This window comes from Salminus brasiliensis, chromosome 9, assembly GCF_030463535.1.
Source record: "Salminus brasiliensis chromosome 9, fSalBra1.hap2, whole genome shotgun sequence".
In the NCBI taxonomy this organism is placed as follows: Eukaryota; Metazoa; Chordata; class Actinopteri; order Characiformes; family Bryconidae; genus Salminus; species Salminus brasiliensis.
In genome coordinates, this window is record NC_132886.1 from 12,159,559 (window position 1) to 12,181,504 (window position 21,946).

The 21,946-nt window shown below is 41.4% G+C and overlaps 1 protein-coding gene across 1 annotated transcript in view; it reads left to right on the plus strand.

Annotated features, from left to right (window-relative positions):
* The window catches only part of fgf11a (fibroblast growth factor 11a), an 80,857-nt gene that overhangs the window by 19,993 nt on the left and 38,918 nt on the right, over window positions 1–21,946 (plus strand). Inside the window, exon 2 of the mRNA XM_072688781.1 lies at window positions 21,094–21,204. Within this exon, the coding sequence (XP_072544882.1) occupies window positions 21,094–21,204 (111 nt within the window). The remainder of the gene's footprint in view (window positions 1–21,093; window positions 21,205–21,946) is intronic.

Consider the following 21,946-nt stretch of genomic DNA (forward strand, 5'->3'; position numbering starts at 1 on the left):
TTTGCTTGAGCTCTTAAAGATTTAAAAATGTATATAGATTCAAAGAAAGGCCTGTATTTGTAGTCTAAGGCTGGTGTCTGTATATGTGTGTGGGGGGGGAGGGCTAGAATCACCTAGGAAGATTTATTGCAGTGAATCAATTTGAATGAATGGCCACTGAGGAGAGAGTGAATGAGAGCGGGGGGAAAGCCTGATTGTGTGTGTGTGTGTGTGTATGTTGGGTAGGGGTGTGGTTAAGTGTTTTCTCCTGTCCTCTGATTAAATGAAAGCATTGAAATAATAGCCAGGGACCACAGCTATAATCAGCAGTGTTTGCCCCTACATCATCAAACTGATGAAACTCTTCAAACTGTAGGTTTAGTTTTCAGTTTTTAATCTTGAGGCTTATTATATGATTCTGATACATAAAATCCTGGTTATCGGAGTTAATAATTGAAGATTTTTTTGTTTGTTTGTTTTTTACTATTTTTGTGGATGACAAGCATACAACAGTTCAAGAGTGTCATCAAATATTGCATTTTGCTATTTAACCAAAAATGGCTACCAGGGGGTCTAAGTTTAAATAATTTAAGTAAGGTTGTAAGTAACACCTCAGCAAGTGTAGAAATAAAACTGCCCAGTAGTTTGAGAACCTTTAACAAGACCGAAACATGTGATACAGTTCAGCAGGATCAATACCGCACCCAGGGCGGTATGGGCTGACCTCTGGATAGGTGCTCGCCAGTTTAGCATTGCAAAAATAGGCCCTATGCACTAATTTGAGTTGCATTAAATTCAGACACCAGCACACAAAAGAAAGAGTTGTTCACAAGTCTGTGCCCACCAGTCATCATCCAGCCCCAATGTTGCCTCCCAACCAGCTATAATTTTGGAAAGGTCAACACCAGAAAAGTACAATAGTATTGGATCCCAGTAATAATGTTTAATAGTTTTGGACTTTTGGGGTATGAACTCCATCCTCATGTTTACAGATTAACAGGAGGGGATCTTGGAGGACGGCATTTAGTTTAAATACACTGATGTATTACAAATATGAGCTCAATGGTTACATGTGAATATAAAAGAAAAGCACAGAGTGTCATATTTTTGTAGACATGTATTAGGGCCCTGTTTTCATGTGAGCATTTTATATAATTAGAATTAGAGTTAGAAGTTAGAGTTAGAAATGCCTTAATTTGCACGGACAAGCAGTCCACATGAATATGAACCAAAAAATTACTAAAATCTGAAATGCACTAGTTTAAACACAACAACACAACACAACAGTGGGACTGACTGCCATAAGTTAGTGAGGAACTGAAGGTATTAAAATGTACTGACTTATTAAAGTCTGTATAAGATAGCTAAGTTATCTAGCTAACCAGTCACATATGCACATATCACTATTTATCATGGTAGCTACCTTAAGATTATTGGCTTGATAAGGACTATCAATTCACCAGTCCAATGCAGACTTTAAGGAGTATTCAAGGAGCCTCATTCTAGCCTGTAGGTGCCATGAATTAAACCTCTATGTGTTTGCGGCGTGGACCTGTAAGTTGGCATCTTGTTGTGGTGAAGCTATCTTCAAGTCTGGTTCTCAAGGTAGTCCCATTACGTCGCGTCCAGTTCATGATACCCAGCGGATCTAGCTCACGAGGCTGTTCCACGGCACACTTAAGTTAGGCTTGCCCAGTTATCTCGTTCAGGTAGCCAGTTTTCCAGTAACCCTGGATTCATGCAGAGCATTGCTCTAGTACTCAGTTCTAGCTTCCCCCTAGTATCGCCCAAGCTTGGCTTGTGGCTGTTTTGAGTTCTCCCTTTTGTTATGCCAAGCTAGGCTTGCTTTTTATGTTTCCTTGTTATTCCCCAGTATCCCAAGCTAGGCTTGTGGTTTTCGTTTCTCCCCTTCCCTTGTCCTAATTCCTAATGCATACCATTGCCCTTTGCTTCCTGCTCCTCCCAGTCCCAGGTTTGTTGTGTTCGCCATTTGGTTTGTCACCAACCAAAAAAAAAAAGTGTTTTAACCTCTTGACTCTAAGGCTGTGTTCAGACCGCAGGCAAATCGGATTTGTTTCTCAATTCAGATCTGTTAAGATGACCGTCTGCACTTATTATGTGATCAGTGATCAGATCGGATTTGCACGTCCAGACATCACAAACCTATTGGCATGGGTCGTCGTGGTAACAACATAAGTATCAGTGACTAGTCTGTGGCACTCTGGAATTGACATGTTTGTTGTGTTGCAAGTAACGCAAAAGGCACTTCGAAATCTGATTTGAGGGGCCACAGAGTGCAGACTTGGACTCATCTTTACAAATTTGATTGCCCATCGCCTCCAAATGTGGTTTGGATCCGATTTGCAAAAATCAGATTTCGTGTGGTTTTTGGCAGTCCAGACTATCACAAATCAATCGGGACACAATATAGAGATGCCAAAAATTGGATTTGGGCTGGCAGTCTAGCTATCTGCTGTGTGTACATAGCCTAAGTTTATTATTCAGTTATTAGCCCTAAGTGCAGAAACTATTGTGAATTGTTTGGTTACTGTTTGGTTTAGCATATCTTGTGGAGTCCCACAGGGTTCTATTTTGGCACCTATGAAACTGAAGTTATAATTTATATATAAGTTATAATTTAATAATTTAACAATTTATTATTCTCTGTCTGTACTGTGTTGTGTTGTCTGTCCGCACTTGTTTGTGTTGCACTTGCGTTTTGTATGCACTGTCTATGTTGCACCATGGTCCTGGAGGAACGTTGTTTCGTTTCACTGTGTACTCTGTATGTAGTTGAAATGACAATAAAACCCACTTGACTTGACTTATGACAGTAATGTCATTATGGGAGTGACAAAATTGTGGGCTTGGGGTCAATACACTGAACCTTAACTGTTGTGATGCCACTATAGCAATGGGAGCCTAAGTGATCCTGTTTCTTTCTGAGTCTGGATAAGTCCAAAGTGATCCAGGGGAAATGGGAGCCTGTAGGGAGAAAAGAACTGAATTGGAGCATGTTCATTAGTTAAACATGTGAAGTGTAGTGTTAGACGTGTATTCGCAAACATAATTACCAGAACAGCTGTGACTTTAATATTTATGTGTATGGAAGCTGACAAAGCTGTCGAAGTGGTATGCATCAGCTCTTAAGTGAGAGGGGCCACCTGCTTAAGAGGGGGAGACAGAGGCATTGGGTTTTCTTAAATAGTCAGATTTCAAGCTGCTAGAATAACAGCCGTAGGTTGATCTACACCTAATGAGGTTATTTTCTAGCTGCTTTTTTTGCTTCTTTTTATTTCTTTCTTTTTTTTTTTTTCTTGCAAGTGTAAATACTTTTCTGTGTCTGAAGCCTTAATAAATCAAGAGCGCTTTTGGGACTGGAACCATGATGTCATGGTGATGCTTCTGGGACCTGGAACACATTCAGCCATTTAAACCACCTAGAGTATAGCACTAAATTATGCTTTACTGGATGGGAAGCAGCAATTGCATGTCTTGTTTAGGACCACAGTGTTTCCTTCATGGTGTCAGATCCTGGGGTTTGCAAAGGGATTGGGTTTACCTAAGGGCACAACAAGGGATAACCAGTCAGTTCTGGCACTTAAGCCCATAACCTTCCTCTTCTGGTAGCTGGCTCACTTCTCTTAGCACTAATCTTCCAGCCACCCCAAATGTTATTAAGATGTATTCCTAAAAAGAATGCCAATTTTTGAAAATATGGCAGAAAGGATTGGAGTCAAATTAAACTCTTTGTATAGTGAACCTAACTCTGTGGAAAAGATCCAATCAGAAATAGTGCTATTCCTAGGGGAATACTTGGTGTTTGTTGGAATATGGGTACATAAGCAGACCTTGCCAGTCTGTTTAGTACGACATGAGTCTAGATCCATTGGCAGTGCATCGCTGTTCAGTAAAACAATGACCCAAAACATACTCATTACAGAGGCAACCAAAGACCTAATGAGGGGAAAAGAACTGGAAGCTTTTGGACTGTTCAAACTAGTTCCCTAATTTATGTCCAATCAAGCGTGCACTTCAGCTGATGAAACTCGAATCAAAACCTCATCTATGCAAATTATTGTGAATTACTGCAGGGGCAGCCTTCCAGAGTATCTCAAAGGAAGATGATTGAAAGATCAGAGGGTCATTTATGGTTCTTTTATTTATGGTTAGCTTAAAAAAACAAGCCTTGCCCAACATTGCTACCAATGTGTTTTCATTGCTTTCTCTGCATTAGCTTTGCTATTTGCCCAGCACTGCTACAGCACCGACTGCTGGCCTCACCCTGTATCTCTACCGCTGTGTTAGTCACAAGCCATGTTCTGAAGGTCTTGTACCTTTTACATTTAAAAACTAGTAAATATGTGGTCTACATCTGAAGGCTCTGAGGTCAAGGCACGTGAAATGGTACAGCACAGAACCTTTTTTCGCAATAAAGAGCAGATATTTTGGTCCCAAACTCCCGTTGTTGAAATGCCATTGACGATTCTATGCAGTCAATGGCGGGCTGGCAAAACTAGGCTTGCCTGTTTTTTCTTGTTTAATCCAGATAATTGAGTGCCAGCGCTTCCACTTTGTCTTTGAGGCTGTAATGACCCTGTTAAACTGAAGAATGTGTCACTTCTCCTGTTTCTTCTTACTTTACACTGCTTCATGATGACAGGACCTCCTTAGGCCTGTCTGCCTGCCTCTGTTTCCTTCCAGTTTCTTCTGCTTTGGCCTGTGCTGCCTCAAACAGGTCTGTTAGACCACAGCAAACGACTTGAGGCAGAAATGAAGAACTATAGCTGCCATTGGGTACGAGCTGGAGAGAGAGACAGACAGAGAGAGAGAGAGAGAGAGAGAGAGAGAGAGAGAGAGAGAGAGAGAGAGAGAGAACAAAGAACAAATCAGATTAATTAAAGAGTATCGATGCATGAGATTAGACTGCAGGCTTATGCTGTAAAGGATATGATTACACAGAGAGAGAGAGAGAGGGAGGGAGAGAGAGATAACAGAGCGGTGAAAGACATTAAGGGAGAAGGAGAAACATACTAAGCAGCAGAAATGTCAAGTATGTTGTATTTAAGCCTGGGCGATTTTACAAAAATGACATTTCCATGATATTCAATGCATAGCACTATATTTTGACACATAGACACAATGCACCAGTTGTCCCTCCATCCAGCCATCCACCCATCCATCTTCTTATTTGTCAGGGTTGCAGTGGGTCCAGGGCCTTTCTGAAATCATTGGGTACAGGGCAGGAATCCGTCTATCACAGGGTACCATACACACTCACACATTCACAACTATATAGCAGGGGCAAAGAAGCATAGCCGATTTACCTACCATGTGTATGATTGGGAGGCGGGGGAAAACCTGAGCATCTGGAGGAATCCCGCATGGGCATGGGCAGAACACACATATTTAGAAAACTTCTCAGAGTAAGAATGCTGATCTGTGATCAGTTAAGGTTTACTGCATTCAATTAGACAGCTGATAATCTTAGATAATCTTAGATCTGTACTTAAATTTGATGATTGGAGCAGGGATTGAACCCACAATCCCGACATGTTCACTGTGATACATATGACCACAGACAAAATGCATCAGTAGCCACAGATTCTTAAGAACTACTGTTCAAATACTCTTCCATACTTTGTACAGTGATTTTTATTCAATGTGCTGCACTTCATCCAGTTAAACCAGACTAATAACACTGCTTATAATGAAACATGCAGTTTATATTTATATTATAGTTCTTTAAGCACTGACAATAACCTTAACACTTAGAAAAGCATATTGTGTCTCATAATACGATAACATATTCTCATATTGCCCAGCCCTAGTATACCACCATTAAGTTTAGCCTAATGGTTTGTATTGTTTATTATTATAAACTGTAATCAACCCTCTTGAGTCTGCAAATGCACCAGCGTGTTAAATGTGAGGTTTCTAAATGTTTCTATTAATATCTTTACTATAAACCCAGCGCATTTTCTGAATCTGTAGAGCCCACCTTTTCCATTGTATCTCATTGTTAGATCGTACGTGACTCACATCGAGAGTTACTAGGGCTATGAAGGTAGGTCAAGATACTTGTCTCTGCCTCTCGCTGTGTCTAACTGGTGGATTTGTGTGTTCGTCATCTGGCTTCTCATCTGTAATTGCTGTATTTGTGCGTCCGTCTATGGTTTAGTGTGAAACTGGCCAATGGACACTCAGAAACTCATCTCCTGCCTTTTGCCCTTTATGTACTATTTTATTACTATAAAATCTAATGTAATAAAATCTAAATTTTTCAGGTTTAGGGTCAGATTATCTCTTCACACAGTGCTCTAGATCACATAGGAGTCTCATTGTATAAAGAAGAGAGACTGTTCTGAACATTGTAATATAATATGTGGGTATTATCTTTTATGCAAGGCAAATTTAGAAAATTGAGAAAATGGCCTTAGACTCCAGAGGGTTAAGAGCTCTTGTAGTGATACTGAGTATTCATCTTTGAGTATTCATGTTTCAAGTTAGTCAGTTATAATTTAATCTTTATGGAGTCAAATCAATATTAATATTCAATAAATCAATAATTTAATTCACACATTTAACCATCACTGATCCTGGTAACCGTTGTTGGGCTGGGTTTCTGGAGTAAGGATACACAGTAATCAGTTACTTCATCATATCAAGTTGGACTGACTATGTAGTGCATGACTGGTGTATGATTAGAATACATATTAATATTTCACATATTAAATATTAATTGAGTAAAAGGAAAAGATCAGGCTTTAAGAAAGATTTTCAGATTTTTTCTTCTTGATTGGCGCTCTTGTCTTTTCTCAGCCATGTCTCGTATTTGTTACATTCTACCAGCGGCTCACCTGATTTAACTTAATGAAGAACAACTTAATGAAGTATTGATTACATTAGATAGTTACCATCACATGTGGGCTTTCTCAAGGAGAATTGCTAAGATAACACACTGGCATGCATCAAGGCTTTTTCATCCAGATTAAATATAGCATCTCAGTCTTCGACTTGTATTCAGTGCGTACTGTATGAGACCCAACAGAATACAGACTGGGTTGAAAAGAAAAGAGATGGATCACACAGTAAAAATAAAGGTGACTGTTCTAGTGGCTGGTTAGCTCTTAGTTGAAGGTACTGTGGGTGTGAGCGCATCCATATGTGTGCCCTGTCGCTATGGCTTTGCTGGTACAGTGTGATGATCATGAGGAGTTCTGACATCTCCAGCTGCAAGCTCTGCGTGTCCCACTCAGCTTAACACACACACACATACGCCAACTCAACCTCATACACACTCCTGCTCTCGCCCCCTTATTGAAGAGTGCCTGAGTTTGTATGTGAACAATCCTTTTCTTACTGAGGCCTCTTAGCATGCACACACAGACACATACACTGCATGCGAAACTCTTGTTACTGTGAAAGCTTTTACATGGGTTCAAACTTTATTTCTTTACTCATACAGTCTCATTACATATTCCATATTATCTTGCATATTAGATTGACAATAAAATTGTTAGATGAACTGTATATTCTTAATAAAGTGACAGTGATTAGTTGCGATCTGCATGATTATACTGCTAGTTTCAAAATTCTCCAATGTGTCTTTCGTTAAGAAGCTTTTTCTTCTCCTGTGAAGCTACCATTTTATAGATTATAGATAAGTTTTATTATTATTATTTCATTTTATTCATTTTTTTTGCATGACAGTAACCATATAGAATACTATTTTTCATGGTATTTATGGGCTTCCCAGTTTCCCCTGAAATTTTGCAATTCTAAAAAATAAAAAAGACAGACAATTCTGTGCATGGTTTGTTACTGTTGTGTTAAAACTCTGACCAGTTCATTAATTGTCCAAAGGATCAGTAGATACATTTCCTAACATAATCAATAGTGACAGCTCTAATTACCGTATCATTTGGGGAAAGAAGAAGAATGTTTTTGACACTAGAAGACTAGACTTAACACGTCTCCTCTGATACACGCAAAGCCAGCCTCGCTTGGAGGAAAGTGCCGGATCCCAGGCTAAATCGCTTAAGAGTGATGAGGGGAGAGAGCGCCATCTACACACCTGGAGAGAGCACAGCCAATTGTGTTCTCAGATTTTTTTTATACACTAAATGGACAAAAGTATTCAGACACCTGCTCATTCACTGTTTCTTCCGAAAACAAAGGGTATTAAGGAGTTTATCCTGCTTTTTTTTTTACTCTACTGCCTAGAAAAAGCGGTACCAGATTTTAGCGCATTGCTGTGAGGATTTTGCATTCAGTGACAAGAGCATTAGTGAGGTCAGGTTGGTGGATGATCACCATCCCACCTTATCCCCAACTCCTTAACTCATCTCAAAAGTACAGGATGGAACACCACCATCATTCCAGAGAACACAGTTCCACGCAATGCAGGGGGGCTTTATACCCCTACGCCTGGCATTAGGCATAGTGCCAATGAGTTCATGTTTATCTGATCCAGAGAGTCCTATTCTTGAGTGTGTGTGCATTTGCACATCTGTGTCAGCAATGGGTGTATGGGTGCAACTTAAAGTAAAGCATAACACTCAAAGTAAAGTAACACTTTAGCACAACACTCTTTACAGTAGGACATGAGTGTGCAGTGGAGCTGTGTGTGTGTGTGTGTGTGTGTGTGTGTAAGAGTAATTAAGCTAAAAGACACTTAAAGAAGTCATAAATGTGTCAGCTTGCTTGTATTTGCGTCTGCAGCAGCACTGCAGGCAGATTAGCCGGGCTTATGAAGTATTTCTGCTCTTGAGTGAACGAGCGAGGGAATGAAAGTGAAGGAGAGAAGAGAGACGCGCCCACCGCTGTTTGTTTGCCTTCATAGCTCCTGACATCACAGAGAGAGAGAGAGAGGGTGGAGGCTGATTAGCATTGTGTCCATGTCCCACTGCCGTGACTCTGCTGTGAGAAAGAACAAGGGAAAACAAGAGTGAGAGAGAGAGAGAGAAACAGCCTGCTCAGCGGATTTCTAGAGGCCAGGGTGAGGAAGAGGAGATGGTGAAGAAAGGGATGGGTGGTGAACTTGTGAAGAGAAAGAAAGCAGATGAAAGGACACATCCTCCCTCTCTCTAGCTTACTTCTTCTCTTGCTCGATCACTCTGTCTTTCTATTTCTTTTACTCTCTCTCTTTCTCATTTGTTCCTTTCAATTTTTTGTCCTCTCTCTCTCTCTCTCTCTCTCTCTCTCTCTCTCTCTCTCTCTCTCTCTCTCCTCTCTCTATGTCTCCCAATTTCTCTCTTTTACATCCTCTCTCTATTTCTTTTTCTCTCTCTTCTTTGTCCTTCCTCTCTCTCCCCCCATTTCTTGTTCTCTTCTTCTCTTTCTATGTCTCTCTCTTACTCTTTCTTCTTGTATTTCTTCCCTCAATCTCTTCCTGGTCATTTCTCCCTCTCTCTCCTTCTCTTTTTTCTTTTCCTTCCTTCCTCTCCCTCTTCTTTTCTCTCTCTCCTCTCTCTCATCTTTCCATTCTCTCTCTTTCTCTTCTCACTCACATGTTCTCTTGCTCTTTCGCTCTTTTCTCATCTTCCCTGTCTCTCTCTGTTTTTTCCTTTTTCCTCCTTCTTCTTTCGCTCTCCTTTTCTTTCTTCTACCCACCCCCTCAGCTACCTTTACTGATTGCCCGGGTTAGAAAAGGCACTGGCAGCTGTTTCAGGTCTTGTTTTTGTTGTTTATACATTGCTCTCCCTCCGTGTCTCTGTGTTTGTCTCGTCGCTGTTAAGAACAGAGGAACGTCGGGCAGCTTACAGCAGCGTAGGCGTGCGGCTGGGCCAGGGAGGAGCGTGTTCAACTCTTTCTTCTTAACAAGCATTTTTTCTGCCTTCCTCCCTCCGCTCTCCCTCTGCTCTGCTTCAGGTGGTTGATCTGTCTGAAGTGGCGCTGCTTTGCTTCAGAGGAGTTTATTTTCACCTTTGCTCAAAACTGCACACTCATGCAGACACACACACACACACAGATGCACACATATACACACACACACACTCACAGAAACACAGATGCACATACACACTGACTCAGACAGCACAGTACAGCAGCTGAGGCTATTCTATAGCGCGTGTGCACATTTGAGGTGGGGAGAGAGGCGGAGTAGGTATAGTGCCAGTGGGGGTCAAAGGGTCAGGGGTGTTGGAGGCAAACACACACATCAGTTTATGTCCACATCCACACACACCATTCATCTCTGTCACACCACATGCCAAAACACATAGTACACGCACACACACACAAAAACACACACACACACACACACAGTGTTGTGAAAGTGTGTTAGTGTATCAGCTGAGTTTTAATAAATAAATAAATAAATAAATAAATAAGCTCGATTTGCATTTCCTGGAGGAACTGCAACAGTGCTTGAAATGTGGCAAGTAGAAGGAATGTGAGCTGGATGTTGAGACTGTATGGTTGCTATGGTGCTGCCAGGAAGTTGCTATGGTGTCACCGAAGAGCCCCGGTTCCAGAGTCACTGGATCGGATTGGGGCGGGACGTCCTTAGTAAGTGTGTGTTTATGTGTGGAGTGTTCGGCATTTGGGAAACGACAGTATGTTCACATTGACCTGTCCTTTAAAGCTAGGTGAAGAGTAATTATATCAGCTTTAAGGTCAGAACGTAACTGTACAGTTGTGTGTGTGTGTGTGGGATGGGGACGGAGGAGGGGATATTAGAGGGTGAACATGTAGGAAAAAGACAGAAAGATATAAGAGAGAAGGAGAGCGAGAGATGGGGAGAGATACGGGGTGAGCAAGGAGAATAGAGAAAGAAAGATGAAAGAGAGAGAGAGAGAGAGAGAGAGAGAGAGAGAGAGAGAGAGGGAGAGAAATCATTAAGTCTGACTGTTATTTTTTTTGTTTTATGTTGCACACTGTTTACACAAAGCTAAAGCATTGAGGATCCTTACATACACTCTCTCTCTCTCTCTCTCTCTCACACACACACACACACACACACACACACACACACACACTCTTGCCCTGGCCATCAGGATGTGGGAACAAGCCAGAGTGAGGGGCTTTGTTGCTTTGTTGGATCGTTAAAGTAATTAACAGATGTAAAAGGTGCTCACTGGAAACCTCAGCAAAGGCTTCTCTCTCTCTCCTCATGTTTCTCCCTCTCTTTCTCTTGTTTATCTCTGCTTCTCATCTTTTTCCAGCCGTTTTTCTGTCCTCAAAGTTCTCACCTGGCGTTCTTTCTTCCCCTCTGTCGGCTGACTTTAATCATCCCCTTGTTCGTTTAACCACTATTCATTAAACTTTACGGAGAAAAAAATACTAATTAGTCTGACTTTAATTAATCTTGAACTACCAGTCTGCTATCACAGTGCTATCTGTGTGTGTGTGTGTGTGTGTGTGCGTGCGCAATATCTACCTTCTTCAACCTGAAAGAATTAAAAACCCACTTCACAAGCATTGCACAGCAAAACAGCATAATTCAACCTCCACATTTAACACATCTGTGGCAGTGAACACTTACACTCACACTAGTGAATAGATTAGTGAGAACACACACTCACAGCAGTGGGCAGCTTTTGGGGGGTAAGATGGTTTGCCCAAGTAGATGCATTGCTGTACATTGAGGAAGGAGAAAGTGCCTACTGGTTAAGAGGATAGAACCAGCAACCTTCCAGTCCCAAGGCTGCTTCTTCTTTAACCCTAAGGCCACGACTGCCATGCACATTCTCCATGCAAGAATACACTCAGGCCTCTTTTCCACTGCAGAGCCAACCGGTTCAGAGCACAGAGAGTAACCGTTCTGGTGCCATTTTGGTTCATCATGGGCTGATTACAAATCGGGCCCAGTTTTTTCAACACGGTTAGTTGAGATTGTCCTTGGGGCCACAGAACTGTTTGGTGGGAGGGCTTAGTGACACAGGGATCCGCTAATTGGCTCCACATTTACATCACCTTCGTGCCACAAGATCCAGGGTCACTACAGATAATGGAGGAGACTGTAGCTTCATCTTTGAGGCTAATATAGTTAACATGGCTATAGTTATCCGTTAGCATAGTGCTGTGTTAGCATCTATATGCTGATGTCATCACATGCTCATGTCAATTCAAGCTCATTAAAAACAGATTTGTTTACATAGATTCCAACATTATCTGGCTCTACATCTATAAAATGGCCTCTTTGACATGGGTCAAGATGAGTGTGATTTATGCATGCATGTTATATGATGCTAATAGATTAATTACAGCTTTAGTAAGTTATCTAGTGTTAGCTAGCTATGATCAGCTTTGTTGTTGTAGTGCTAAAGACTAAATATCAAATGTTGCATAATTATTATAAGACTCTGTGTACTTCCTGGTCCTGATTTAGCAAAACGGATATTGGAAAAACATACCGCAACCGGTCTAAAGGGTCCGCACCGAAATGGAGCGGTAACAACACCAGGCTACACCAATAAGTGTTCTTGGCAAGACTGCACACACACTACTGAATAGGGCACATACTACAAAATAGGGCACATGCTAAGGCACACATACACTACTGAATATGGCACATACTATTGAATGGTGCACACACACTACTGAATAGGGCACACACATGGCTGAATAGGGCACATACTATTAAATAGGGCACATACTATTGAATAGGGCACATACTACTGAATAGGGTACATTTTATTGAATAGGGCACATACCATTGAATAGGGCACACTAAATAGGTCACATACTATTGAATAGGGCACATACTTCTGAATAGGTCACATACTATTGAATAGGGCACATACTACTGAATAGGGCAAATGCACTACTGAATAGGGTACATACTACTGAATAGGGCACACACTACCGAATAGGGCTCACACTACCGAATAGGGCACACACACTACTAGATAGGGCAGTGAGAATATGCCCACAGAGTAGTGGGCTGTCACCCCAGCACCCAGGGAGCAGCCATGGATGTTGATGGATAACGTTCCTTCAGTCCCACCATCCCTCACTTCCTGCTGGTCTAGGGGATAGAACCAATTGCCTTCTGATCCCAAGCCTGCTTCTCTAACCACGAATACACTGAGCAAAACTAGTATGACCTTAATTTCCATTCAGTAAAAGGTTTAAGAGTCTTCAGCTTAATCTAGACTAGCGTCAGCATTCTTATTTGATCGTAAAATGTCATTGCGGTAAATTCTTGTTTGTAACTCAACAGTCCCCATGGTTCATTTCCTAGTGTGTTCATCAGATGAATTACAGTAATATTAATGTATGCATCACTGTTTAATATTACTGTTCTTTCTCTTGTGTGTCTGATTTGATCCCCAGTGCCAAGAGCTTAATATTGTCAATGTGTTTCTTGCATATGACGGACTGTGTGCTTATTAACATTAATAAGTGACTTATAAACGCTAGACGTTAGACGCAGCATTTCTATAATACATCATCATTGATTTTCCCAAGCGCCCACGCCTTCAGCCCATCGAGCAGAAGCGAGTTTGTTTTAGGGGTGTTGAGCGTGTGTCTGCGTGAGGAGGGATGGTAGGGTTTTCCATGGGAAGATGATTGATCGCCCAACTAAATATTGCTGTTCCAGCACGGGCTCTCCCTCTCTCTCTCTCTCTCTCTCTCTCGATTAGTCACAGTCAGATTAGGGTAGCGGGAGCGCCCACTGTAATTTTATGCAGTTTAGCTGCTCACTTCTCATGAATATGAAACAACACCTGCATGCTTCTGCTGCTGCACAACCGTACACACAAGCTGCATTGTTGTGCTGGCTGTGGGCACTGGTGGTTTTCCTGCTGGAGGAGCTGTCCCCACTGTTCATGCATTGATGGCTTGGTCTTACTTGCACATATGGTTTTCTCAGTAATGGGATCTGTGGTTTGAATATTTGAATGTGCATATGTGCAAGGGGGGAAGAATCACTGGATCACCATTCATGTTGCACAGGAGTTTGACCTCTGCCATTAAAACATCCATAGAGTGAACACGTACATACACACAATAGGGGAAGTGAGCAAACATGCCCAGAGCAGCCACTTCAGTTGTGTCCTGACGGTTCAGGGGGTCAAACCGGGGGAAAAAAACTGCTATATGTAAATATATCCATCTGTCCTGATGAACTTGACTGTGTTATGCCTCATTCAAAAATCAGTCAGAGACTGAAACACTCCTTATAACTTCAATGTGAATGGGTGGCCTTAACTGCTGGAGACTGAACCATATGGTCTGGGGTTTGAGTGGTATGTTTTGAAACCTTAACCTCTTGAAGTGTAATTGAATTATTTAGTTATTAATCCTAATCCCAACACTATCGTGAATTATTTGGTAACCATTTGGTTTAGCCTATGTTGTCGAGTCCCACAAGGTTCTATTTTGGGGCCTGTAAAGCTGATAATTGTGACGTGAGTAATGTGTGACCAATAGAAAAGCTTAGAACATTCAGCTGTATTATATTTATCATATCGGTTCTTAACTACATGATTATTGCCTATTTAAAGCCCAGTCTAGTTTTTCCTTTGTTAGGACTATTATAGCACCTGCATTTTATCAAACCACTGTCATTGAAGTGACCTTAACAAACAGTATCCACAACATGTGGCAATGAATTTTTAGAAGACAAAAATGCAGATCATTCGCTTGGTAATGTATGTATAGTAAATATTACATGCATAATAAAATATACAAAAAATCTAGGAATAATCTGTTTTGTAATTTTTTACCTGTTTTGTTTCACTGCTCCACCCCTCTAACATTGGCGTTAGTGACCTTAGGCTTACATGTGCCTCCTTTCTATGGAGTTTATAAAAGCTGTGCACACAACTGAATACCTCTGTCAGGTGTAAATTAGCTGAATTCACTAAATGATAAGATATATAGTGTACTTCATGCTAACTATAGTGCATTTATGGTAATTAGGGTAATTATGAACATTTTAAATGGGTTTTTACTAAATACAGTGTGCATCTCTATTATCTTAACATCCAAAAATTTGGTAATACACACATGCTGAATATTGGCATATACTCAATATTAAATGATTTGGTCCAGATAGAGGGACAGAGGTCTGTTCGCAGTAAGGTCTCCATAGTGTATGTGTGACAGAAATCCATCGCCAAGCCACAGAAATCCACTCTAAACCCCCAAATCCTCATTGGCCAATTATATTAATGCCCTGCGCAAGTGGTTTCTACATCCAGTTATGGGTGTCATGTGAGATTTTAACACTTTGAGTTTGAAAGCTGTAGTATCTTGTGTGATCATGACTGAGTAAAATCATAGGCCAGAATGACCCGTATGTGTTCAGACACACCCTTACCACAGCTTCCAACTGTTGTGATGATCAGTGATGTAGTTTGTGGGCACGGTTTCAGTGATGGATGTTCTTTAGTGAGGAATACAAATGTTCTAGCTGGACCTCGGAGTGGATCCGCTGGCAGTTCTATTAGGTAAACAAACAGCGATTGTAAAATAAACTGTCCATTTTCAATCAGTGTCTTATTTGTGACTCATTTCTTTGAGAGTTCAATTGTATAACTGAACTGTCAACGTGGGAGTCCACAAAACAATGTTGTTAGCCAATAGAGCATCTGGATAAATGACCTGCAATAACGTGCCAACAGCAGGAAAGGGTTTAAGTGTGGATGTCCGGGCCTTGGTGATGGATTTACATCACACTTGCTCTAGCTTTGGGACGATAAATGACAGTACTAAATATGGCAGTAATTTAAATTTATGACTATATCATGCACATTGTCTTTTGGTTTTCTGTTGTGTGTCACTGCCAGGCATGTCATTTGTCCCTTACAAGCCCAGTTCCAACAGCATTTTAGTTTTAAACCAAATATACATGGATATCCACTAGATGTCAACAGATCATGACCAAAGGTAGTAATACTACCAGTTGGCTAGCACGTTTAGGAAGACCTCATCCAGCTCAGCATTTTCCACACCTTAAAGTTTCTTGATGATTCGGATAAGTTGTAAAATGATTTTGCATGCACTCAGTGTGATGTCATTGAGGAACCTATGTTGGTTCAATAAAGAACCATATTTGAAACAGAGATGTGAAGGTTTTTCACACTCACACCTCTATTACAAATATGGTTCTTTATGGAACCAAATGAGGTTCTTCTATCTTGTTCAAAGATAGCATTTTTTCAGAGTGTTAGGAATCTATTGCAGGATTCTATTGCAGAAAAGCCCAGGAAGCATCAAGCACAAACTTGAGCAAGTGGAAATGTAGTGTTTGGTGTTGCAGTGTGATGTTTCTCCAGCATGTCAGCTGCTTTTATGTGTGTTATTTTAAAACTTACTGAATATGAATCAACAAGAGCTCACAAACCGTAAAACAAAAATGTAAAGAGATGGAACGAAAATAGATGAGCTTGTCCAGAGGGAAGGTGACAATATTCCGGCTTCCAAAATGATCATGGAGATGGTAACAGTAGGTGAGTTTAGCGTAGGGAGTCATGTCACTAATCTTTACTGTAAAGTGTTTCCCAGTACTTTAAATCAGTAAGTAGTGGGAACTATACACACACTACATGTCCAAAGGTTTGTGGACACCTCCTTTAATGATTGCATTCAGCTTCTTCAAATTGCAACCTTGTGCAAATGCACACACACACATTTGTCTAGTCCCTGTGAAGAGGTATTGCCAATAGATTAGGACTTTTCAAAGTAGAAAAAACATGAATCATTGGCATCATGCCTAATGCCAGGCATGGACTAGAGGGGTATAAAGGCCTCCAGCATTGAGTCTGTGGAGCAGTGGAGCTGTGTTCTCTGGAATGATGGTGCTCCACTTAGTACTTTTGGGATGAGTTAGGGATTTGGGGATGAGGTGGGGTGGTGATCCAACATATTGACCTCACTAACATACTTGTTGCTAAATGCAATCAAATCCTCACTACAACGCTCCCAAATCTAGTAGAAAGTCTTTCCTGGACAGTAGAGACAGTTTCTCATTTAAAAGAATAAACTCTTTTTAAATAGCCTTGATTTCAGAAGAAACAATGAATGTGCAGGTGTCTTTTATACTTTTGTCCATATGTCTTTTTTTCACAATTAACATTCGCTGTCTCTTTTTTTAAGTTCCCATCATTCTTCTACAGAGACTCAATCAGATCTTTAAAGTGGTGGATGCAGCCTTTAAGAGCCCATACTGCTACAAACAAGGATTAATGGATACAGGGCCAAAAAGGCCACAGAGACGTTCCTAGATGGCTTAGTGTGCTTGTGTTGCAAGCAGAAACCTCCATGCTGCCAACCACTTCAAGAACTGCCAGCTAATGTGTGTATGACTCTTCCAACATGGCATGGTGTCTCTGATAGTGACGGTGACTGCAGAGATGATTCAGCTACTGTTCTTCTATGAAGACACAGTGCCTCCGCTCGCTTGCTCGCTCGTTCTTTCTCTCTCTTTCTCTTTCTCCACTCCTTCAGCCTGTGACATATGGCTGGCTTCCCCAGTGGAAGGGCAAGTTTTTGTTAAGCACCGTTGCGCTTGAGCGTTTTATCGACGCCTTGTGTAAAAGTATGGAGCGCCTCCACTTTTATTTAGAGTGTGAATCTCCTCTAATGAAATAACCGTGTCATCTCTCTATCTCACCACACCCTCCCTCTACCCCCCCTCTCTCTGTCTTTCTCTCTCTCAGCAGAGAAAAGTAATGACTCTGTATCCCCTGCTGATTGGTTGATGTATGGCGTTATTCCGAGCGATGCAAACTCGCATAACTCAGTCTCCTGGGGTTTGGAGGAGGGAAAGGGAGGTGAAAGAGAGAGGATGAGAGAGGGAGAAAGCCTAATTTTGAGAGAAGTGAAAGGTAGCCTAGTGATACCCTCCTGAGTGAATGATGTCCATGTTCTGTTGAAAGCTTGGGTCTTGGCTCAGCAGCGTCTTTAACATCAATAGACGTAGACATACACCCAACATATACAAAACATTGTGGCCTTAACACCATCTTCAGCTGGAGAGAAATGTGCAGCAAGTGAGCAAGTAAGCAGTCAGTTCTTGAAGGTGATGTACATATTGGCCAAGCATAAGCATCTGAGCCCCTTTAACAACAGGCCAAATTGTGAACATCTCCATAACATCAGACAGGTCTTGTGGGTTTTTTCTGGTATGCAGTGGTCAGTACTTACCAAAAGTGGTTTAAGAGAGGACAACCGGTGAACTGGTGACAATGTCATGGGCACCTAAGACTTATTGAGGTGATCCGTGGAGGCCCCACCTTCCAAATTTCAGGACGTACAGAAGCTCCTGCTAACCTTTTTGTGCCAGATTACACAGGACACCTTCAATGATGGTGCTTTTGGGACGAGTTGTTGAGTTGGGGATGAGGTGACGTGGTGATCATTCAACATCCTGTCCTTACTGCCTTTTTAATCTACTTTGGACATTTGTGGCCTGAACTGAGGGCCTAACTATAATAGTTCAACCACAAAATGAATCTCCATGTAAAATGTAAGATTTTTGTGTATGTTTGCATTGTCTAGTGCTGCAGAAAAGAGAGGAGATGTCGTCTCAAAGACCAGTTCTGTGCATGAATGCAGTCTGCTCCAGTTTTAAAAGAGCTGTGGCTTGCAGTTTATATGTATTCAGTTTGTGAACAAGAGAAAAATGTGCTCCATCAGAGAAACAATAACGTGAATGAGTTGCTGGACCAAGCAAAAGCATCAGCCCGCTTACATAACTTATAACTTTTATATACGTGTACAGGAGAATCCATGCGACAGGATGGAAAAGGTTGCAGAGGTAATGTTTACTGAAGAAGAATGAGTGCAACAGAAAGATGGACACCTCAAACGATGAGAAGGGTTCCTAGCTAAAGAGACCAGATGAGCATGGGAGAAGAAGAGATCATAGAATCAAGGATAAAGGCAGACTGGTCAGGGCAGGAAGATGCAAGAAGAAAAAGGAAGAGAGCAAGTGACGGAGACAGCCTGGATAAACTCTCAGAGACATAAACACTGATATTTTGACAGAGTATGCTTGTCAGCTTCAGGCCCCCATCACTTTGGTAGAGAAGCACACAAAGCTGTTCCTGTAGCCTTCACTATAAATGTGTGAATGTGCTCAAACAGCTGTGTGAGGGAAGATAGCAATTGGGGTAACCAGTAACTAGTAATTGTAATCAGTAGTGAAGATCATCTCTTAACTTGAAGGGACATAAAGTAGTATTTAGTGTTTAATTGCAGGATTGCATTCATTAAAGAGTTCATTGCATTTAAGAGACATTTAGTTGAATGTTAGTTGAATGTCAGGTGAGCATCTACTATAATGGACCATCCAAGTAAAGTGTTACCATAATAATAATAATCCAATAAAGAAAAAAATATGTTTTACAATGTCGGTGTTGATTTAGAACTTTCAATGCAGTGTATTATTTTATTATTTATTTATTTCTAGTTTCACACACCCATTTGCATTCAACAGAAATTCTGCTTTCCACATTGATTTCACACTGATGCTACAAGCATGGACGATGTGGACTCACATACTACAGGATGTAATCTGGTGAGACAGACCAAGCTTACCTAAGAGAATGTGCTTGCTAAAAGATTAAGATTTTCTCCTTCAATTTGACGTTGCATCACAGCAAAGTAAAGTGGAGCTGCATTACATAATCCTCTTCACAGAGTCAGGTTCACATTCAGGAGCCCATTGGAACATGCCACTGCTTCCGAAACCATCAAGCATCCTCAGAGTAGCTCCTGCAGGGGGGGAGGAGCCTTTCTTCTGTCTTTGCAGCTCTATATCATGTTCTTCATCTTTTCTTCTCTCTCTTGCCCTTTATTGGCCACACAAAGGCAGACCTGTAGTAGCAGACACCTGGAAGCAGCCCCAGAGCTCATGCATATTTGATCCATCCCATTAATGCTTTAATGTAGTTTCGTTTCTAGTAGTTTTTGGATCCATCTCTCTCTTACTCTGTCGCTCTCTTTCTTTCTCTATTTCTGCGTCTCTGAAGGCCTAGAGTTAATGATTAAGTCTGCCGTTCAGCCGGGCGGCGACCACTTTTCAGCAGTTGTGAGCTGCTAGCCACTGACATTGCCAAGAGCAAAGCAAGACAAACTCATGCTTTCAAGCTGGAAAACAAACTCTCCGACATTCTCCCTAAACAGCTTTTCTCCTCACTGCTGGCTTTTGTAAATGTGGCACTCTTGTTTATTTGACAGGTCTAAAGTCTGACTCGTTTCTAAGGCGAGGAATGAGGAATTGAATTTACAGGAACGTTCATGTTGATGTCTTTTGTCTCCTTACAAACTTTAAAGCGGAGCCAGGGCGTTCAGGCACATACACCAATCCGTCATAACATTAGTACCACCTGCCTAATACTGAGTAGGTACCGACCAAAAAGGATCTGACCCATCGAGGCATGGACTCCACAAGACCTTTTAAGACGTCTGAAGGCATCCTGTGGTATTTGGCACAAAGATGTTGGCAGCAGAAAGTTGTGAGGTGGGACATCTAGGGTCCTTAGGTGCCCCTGACACTCTCAGCGGTTCACCGGTTCTCCTTTTTTGGACCACTTTTGGTAGGTCCTGACCACTGCATATCAGGATAAACCCCACAAGACCTGCCTGATGTTATGGAGATGTTCTGACCCGGTCGTCTAGACACCACAGTTGTCCTTGTCAAAAGTGGCTCATTTTTTCTGCTTTCAAAACATCACCTTTATCACCATATCACCTTTGACAGAAGCCACTGTAAATTAAGATAATCAATGTTTTTACTTAATGTTATGGCTAATTTGAGCATGTTATCTATTCGCACAGTCACCATTCCTAGGGGTAGCATGTGGTAGTAGACATGAATCTTGGTCAGTAGGTAGTAGTGGTTCTACTCAGGCGACTAAGGTCAGCCTGATTGGCTTGATAGTGATGCTATAGCAAAGCATTAAGCGTTTTGATCCATGCTTGCTGCATCATTGATTGTCTCTTGCCCCAAGAAAAGCTTCAAGAACCATATAGCCCCGCCCACTTATATGTTGACTATGAATACGAACTTGTCTCTGGGATTTCACCCAGGATGCACACAATTGACCTTAATGGAATCACAGGTCACTAGTATACACAACAAAGTAACCCATGAATGACTGTCTTACTCTAGTATTTGCTGATAGCTATTTTGCTTTCTCTCTCCCCCTCCAGAGCCTCAGCTAAAAGGCATTGTTACACGCCTGTACTGCCGGCATGGATTCTACCTCCAGATGTTACCAGATGGCACCATGGACGGCACAAAGGACGAAAACAGCTCCTTTTGTAAGTCTCCATAAACGCAATGTGCACGGCAAGAGACAGCTCCCATCAACCTCAGCTGAGCTCACACTTACACACAATTCTGCACCAGGAAAGAAACAGATGATGGAAGTGGAGCATCCTGACTCACTGTATATAGCCTATATAGAACCATCAACTTTGCTTCAGCGGTTCTTTGCATGAATGGTTCTTCCGATACAAGCAAAGCCTTATGTAGATAGCTCTTCATAGAACCGTTTGTTGGTTCTATTTAGCACCAGAAAGGATGCCACTTTATCTGTCTTATGTCTTTCAGGATTATATCTGGATAAAAGTACAAGTGTGAAAGCACTTAAAAGACACATTTAAACCAGATACAAATCTGATCACTCAAAGCACTTCAGGAGATGGGTCTGAGACACATTTGTGCCACATTATGTAGCAGAGTAAGTGCATCCGTCTCTCTGAAACATGTAAACAGGGTCTATATCACCCATGGAAAACCAACCAGTTTACCTAAATCAATTGACAATTGGGTTCAGTTTTACTAGCCTCATCCAGGTGTGATCACTGCTAGACCTGTTGAGTCTAAATGTGACTAAATAAAACCTTTCTGGCAACATGAATCAGGCTAAAAAAAAGCAAGAAATGATGCCATATTCAAAAGAGACTCAAATACATATGTCAAACAACGTCACTGGAATCTACCAGTCTAGAAAGGGTTATGTAACCATTGCTTAGGCTCTGGGAATCCAGCAAACCACAA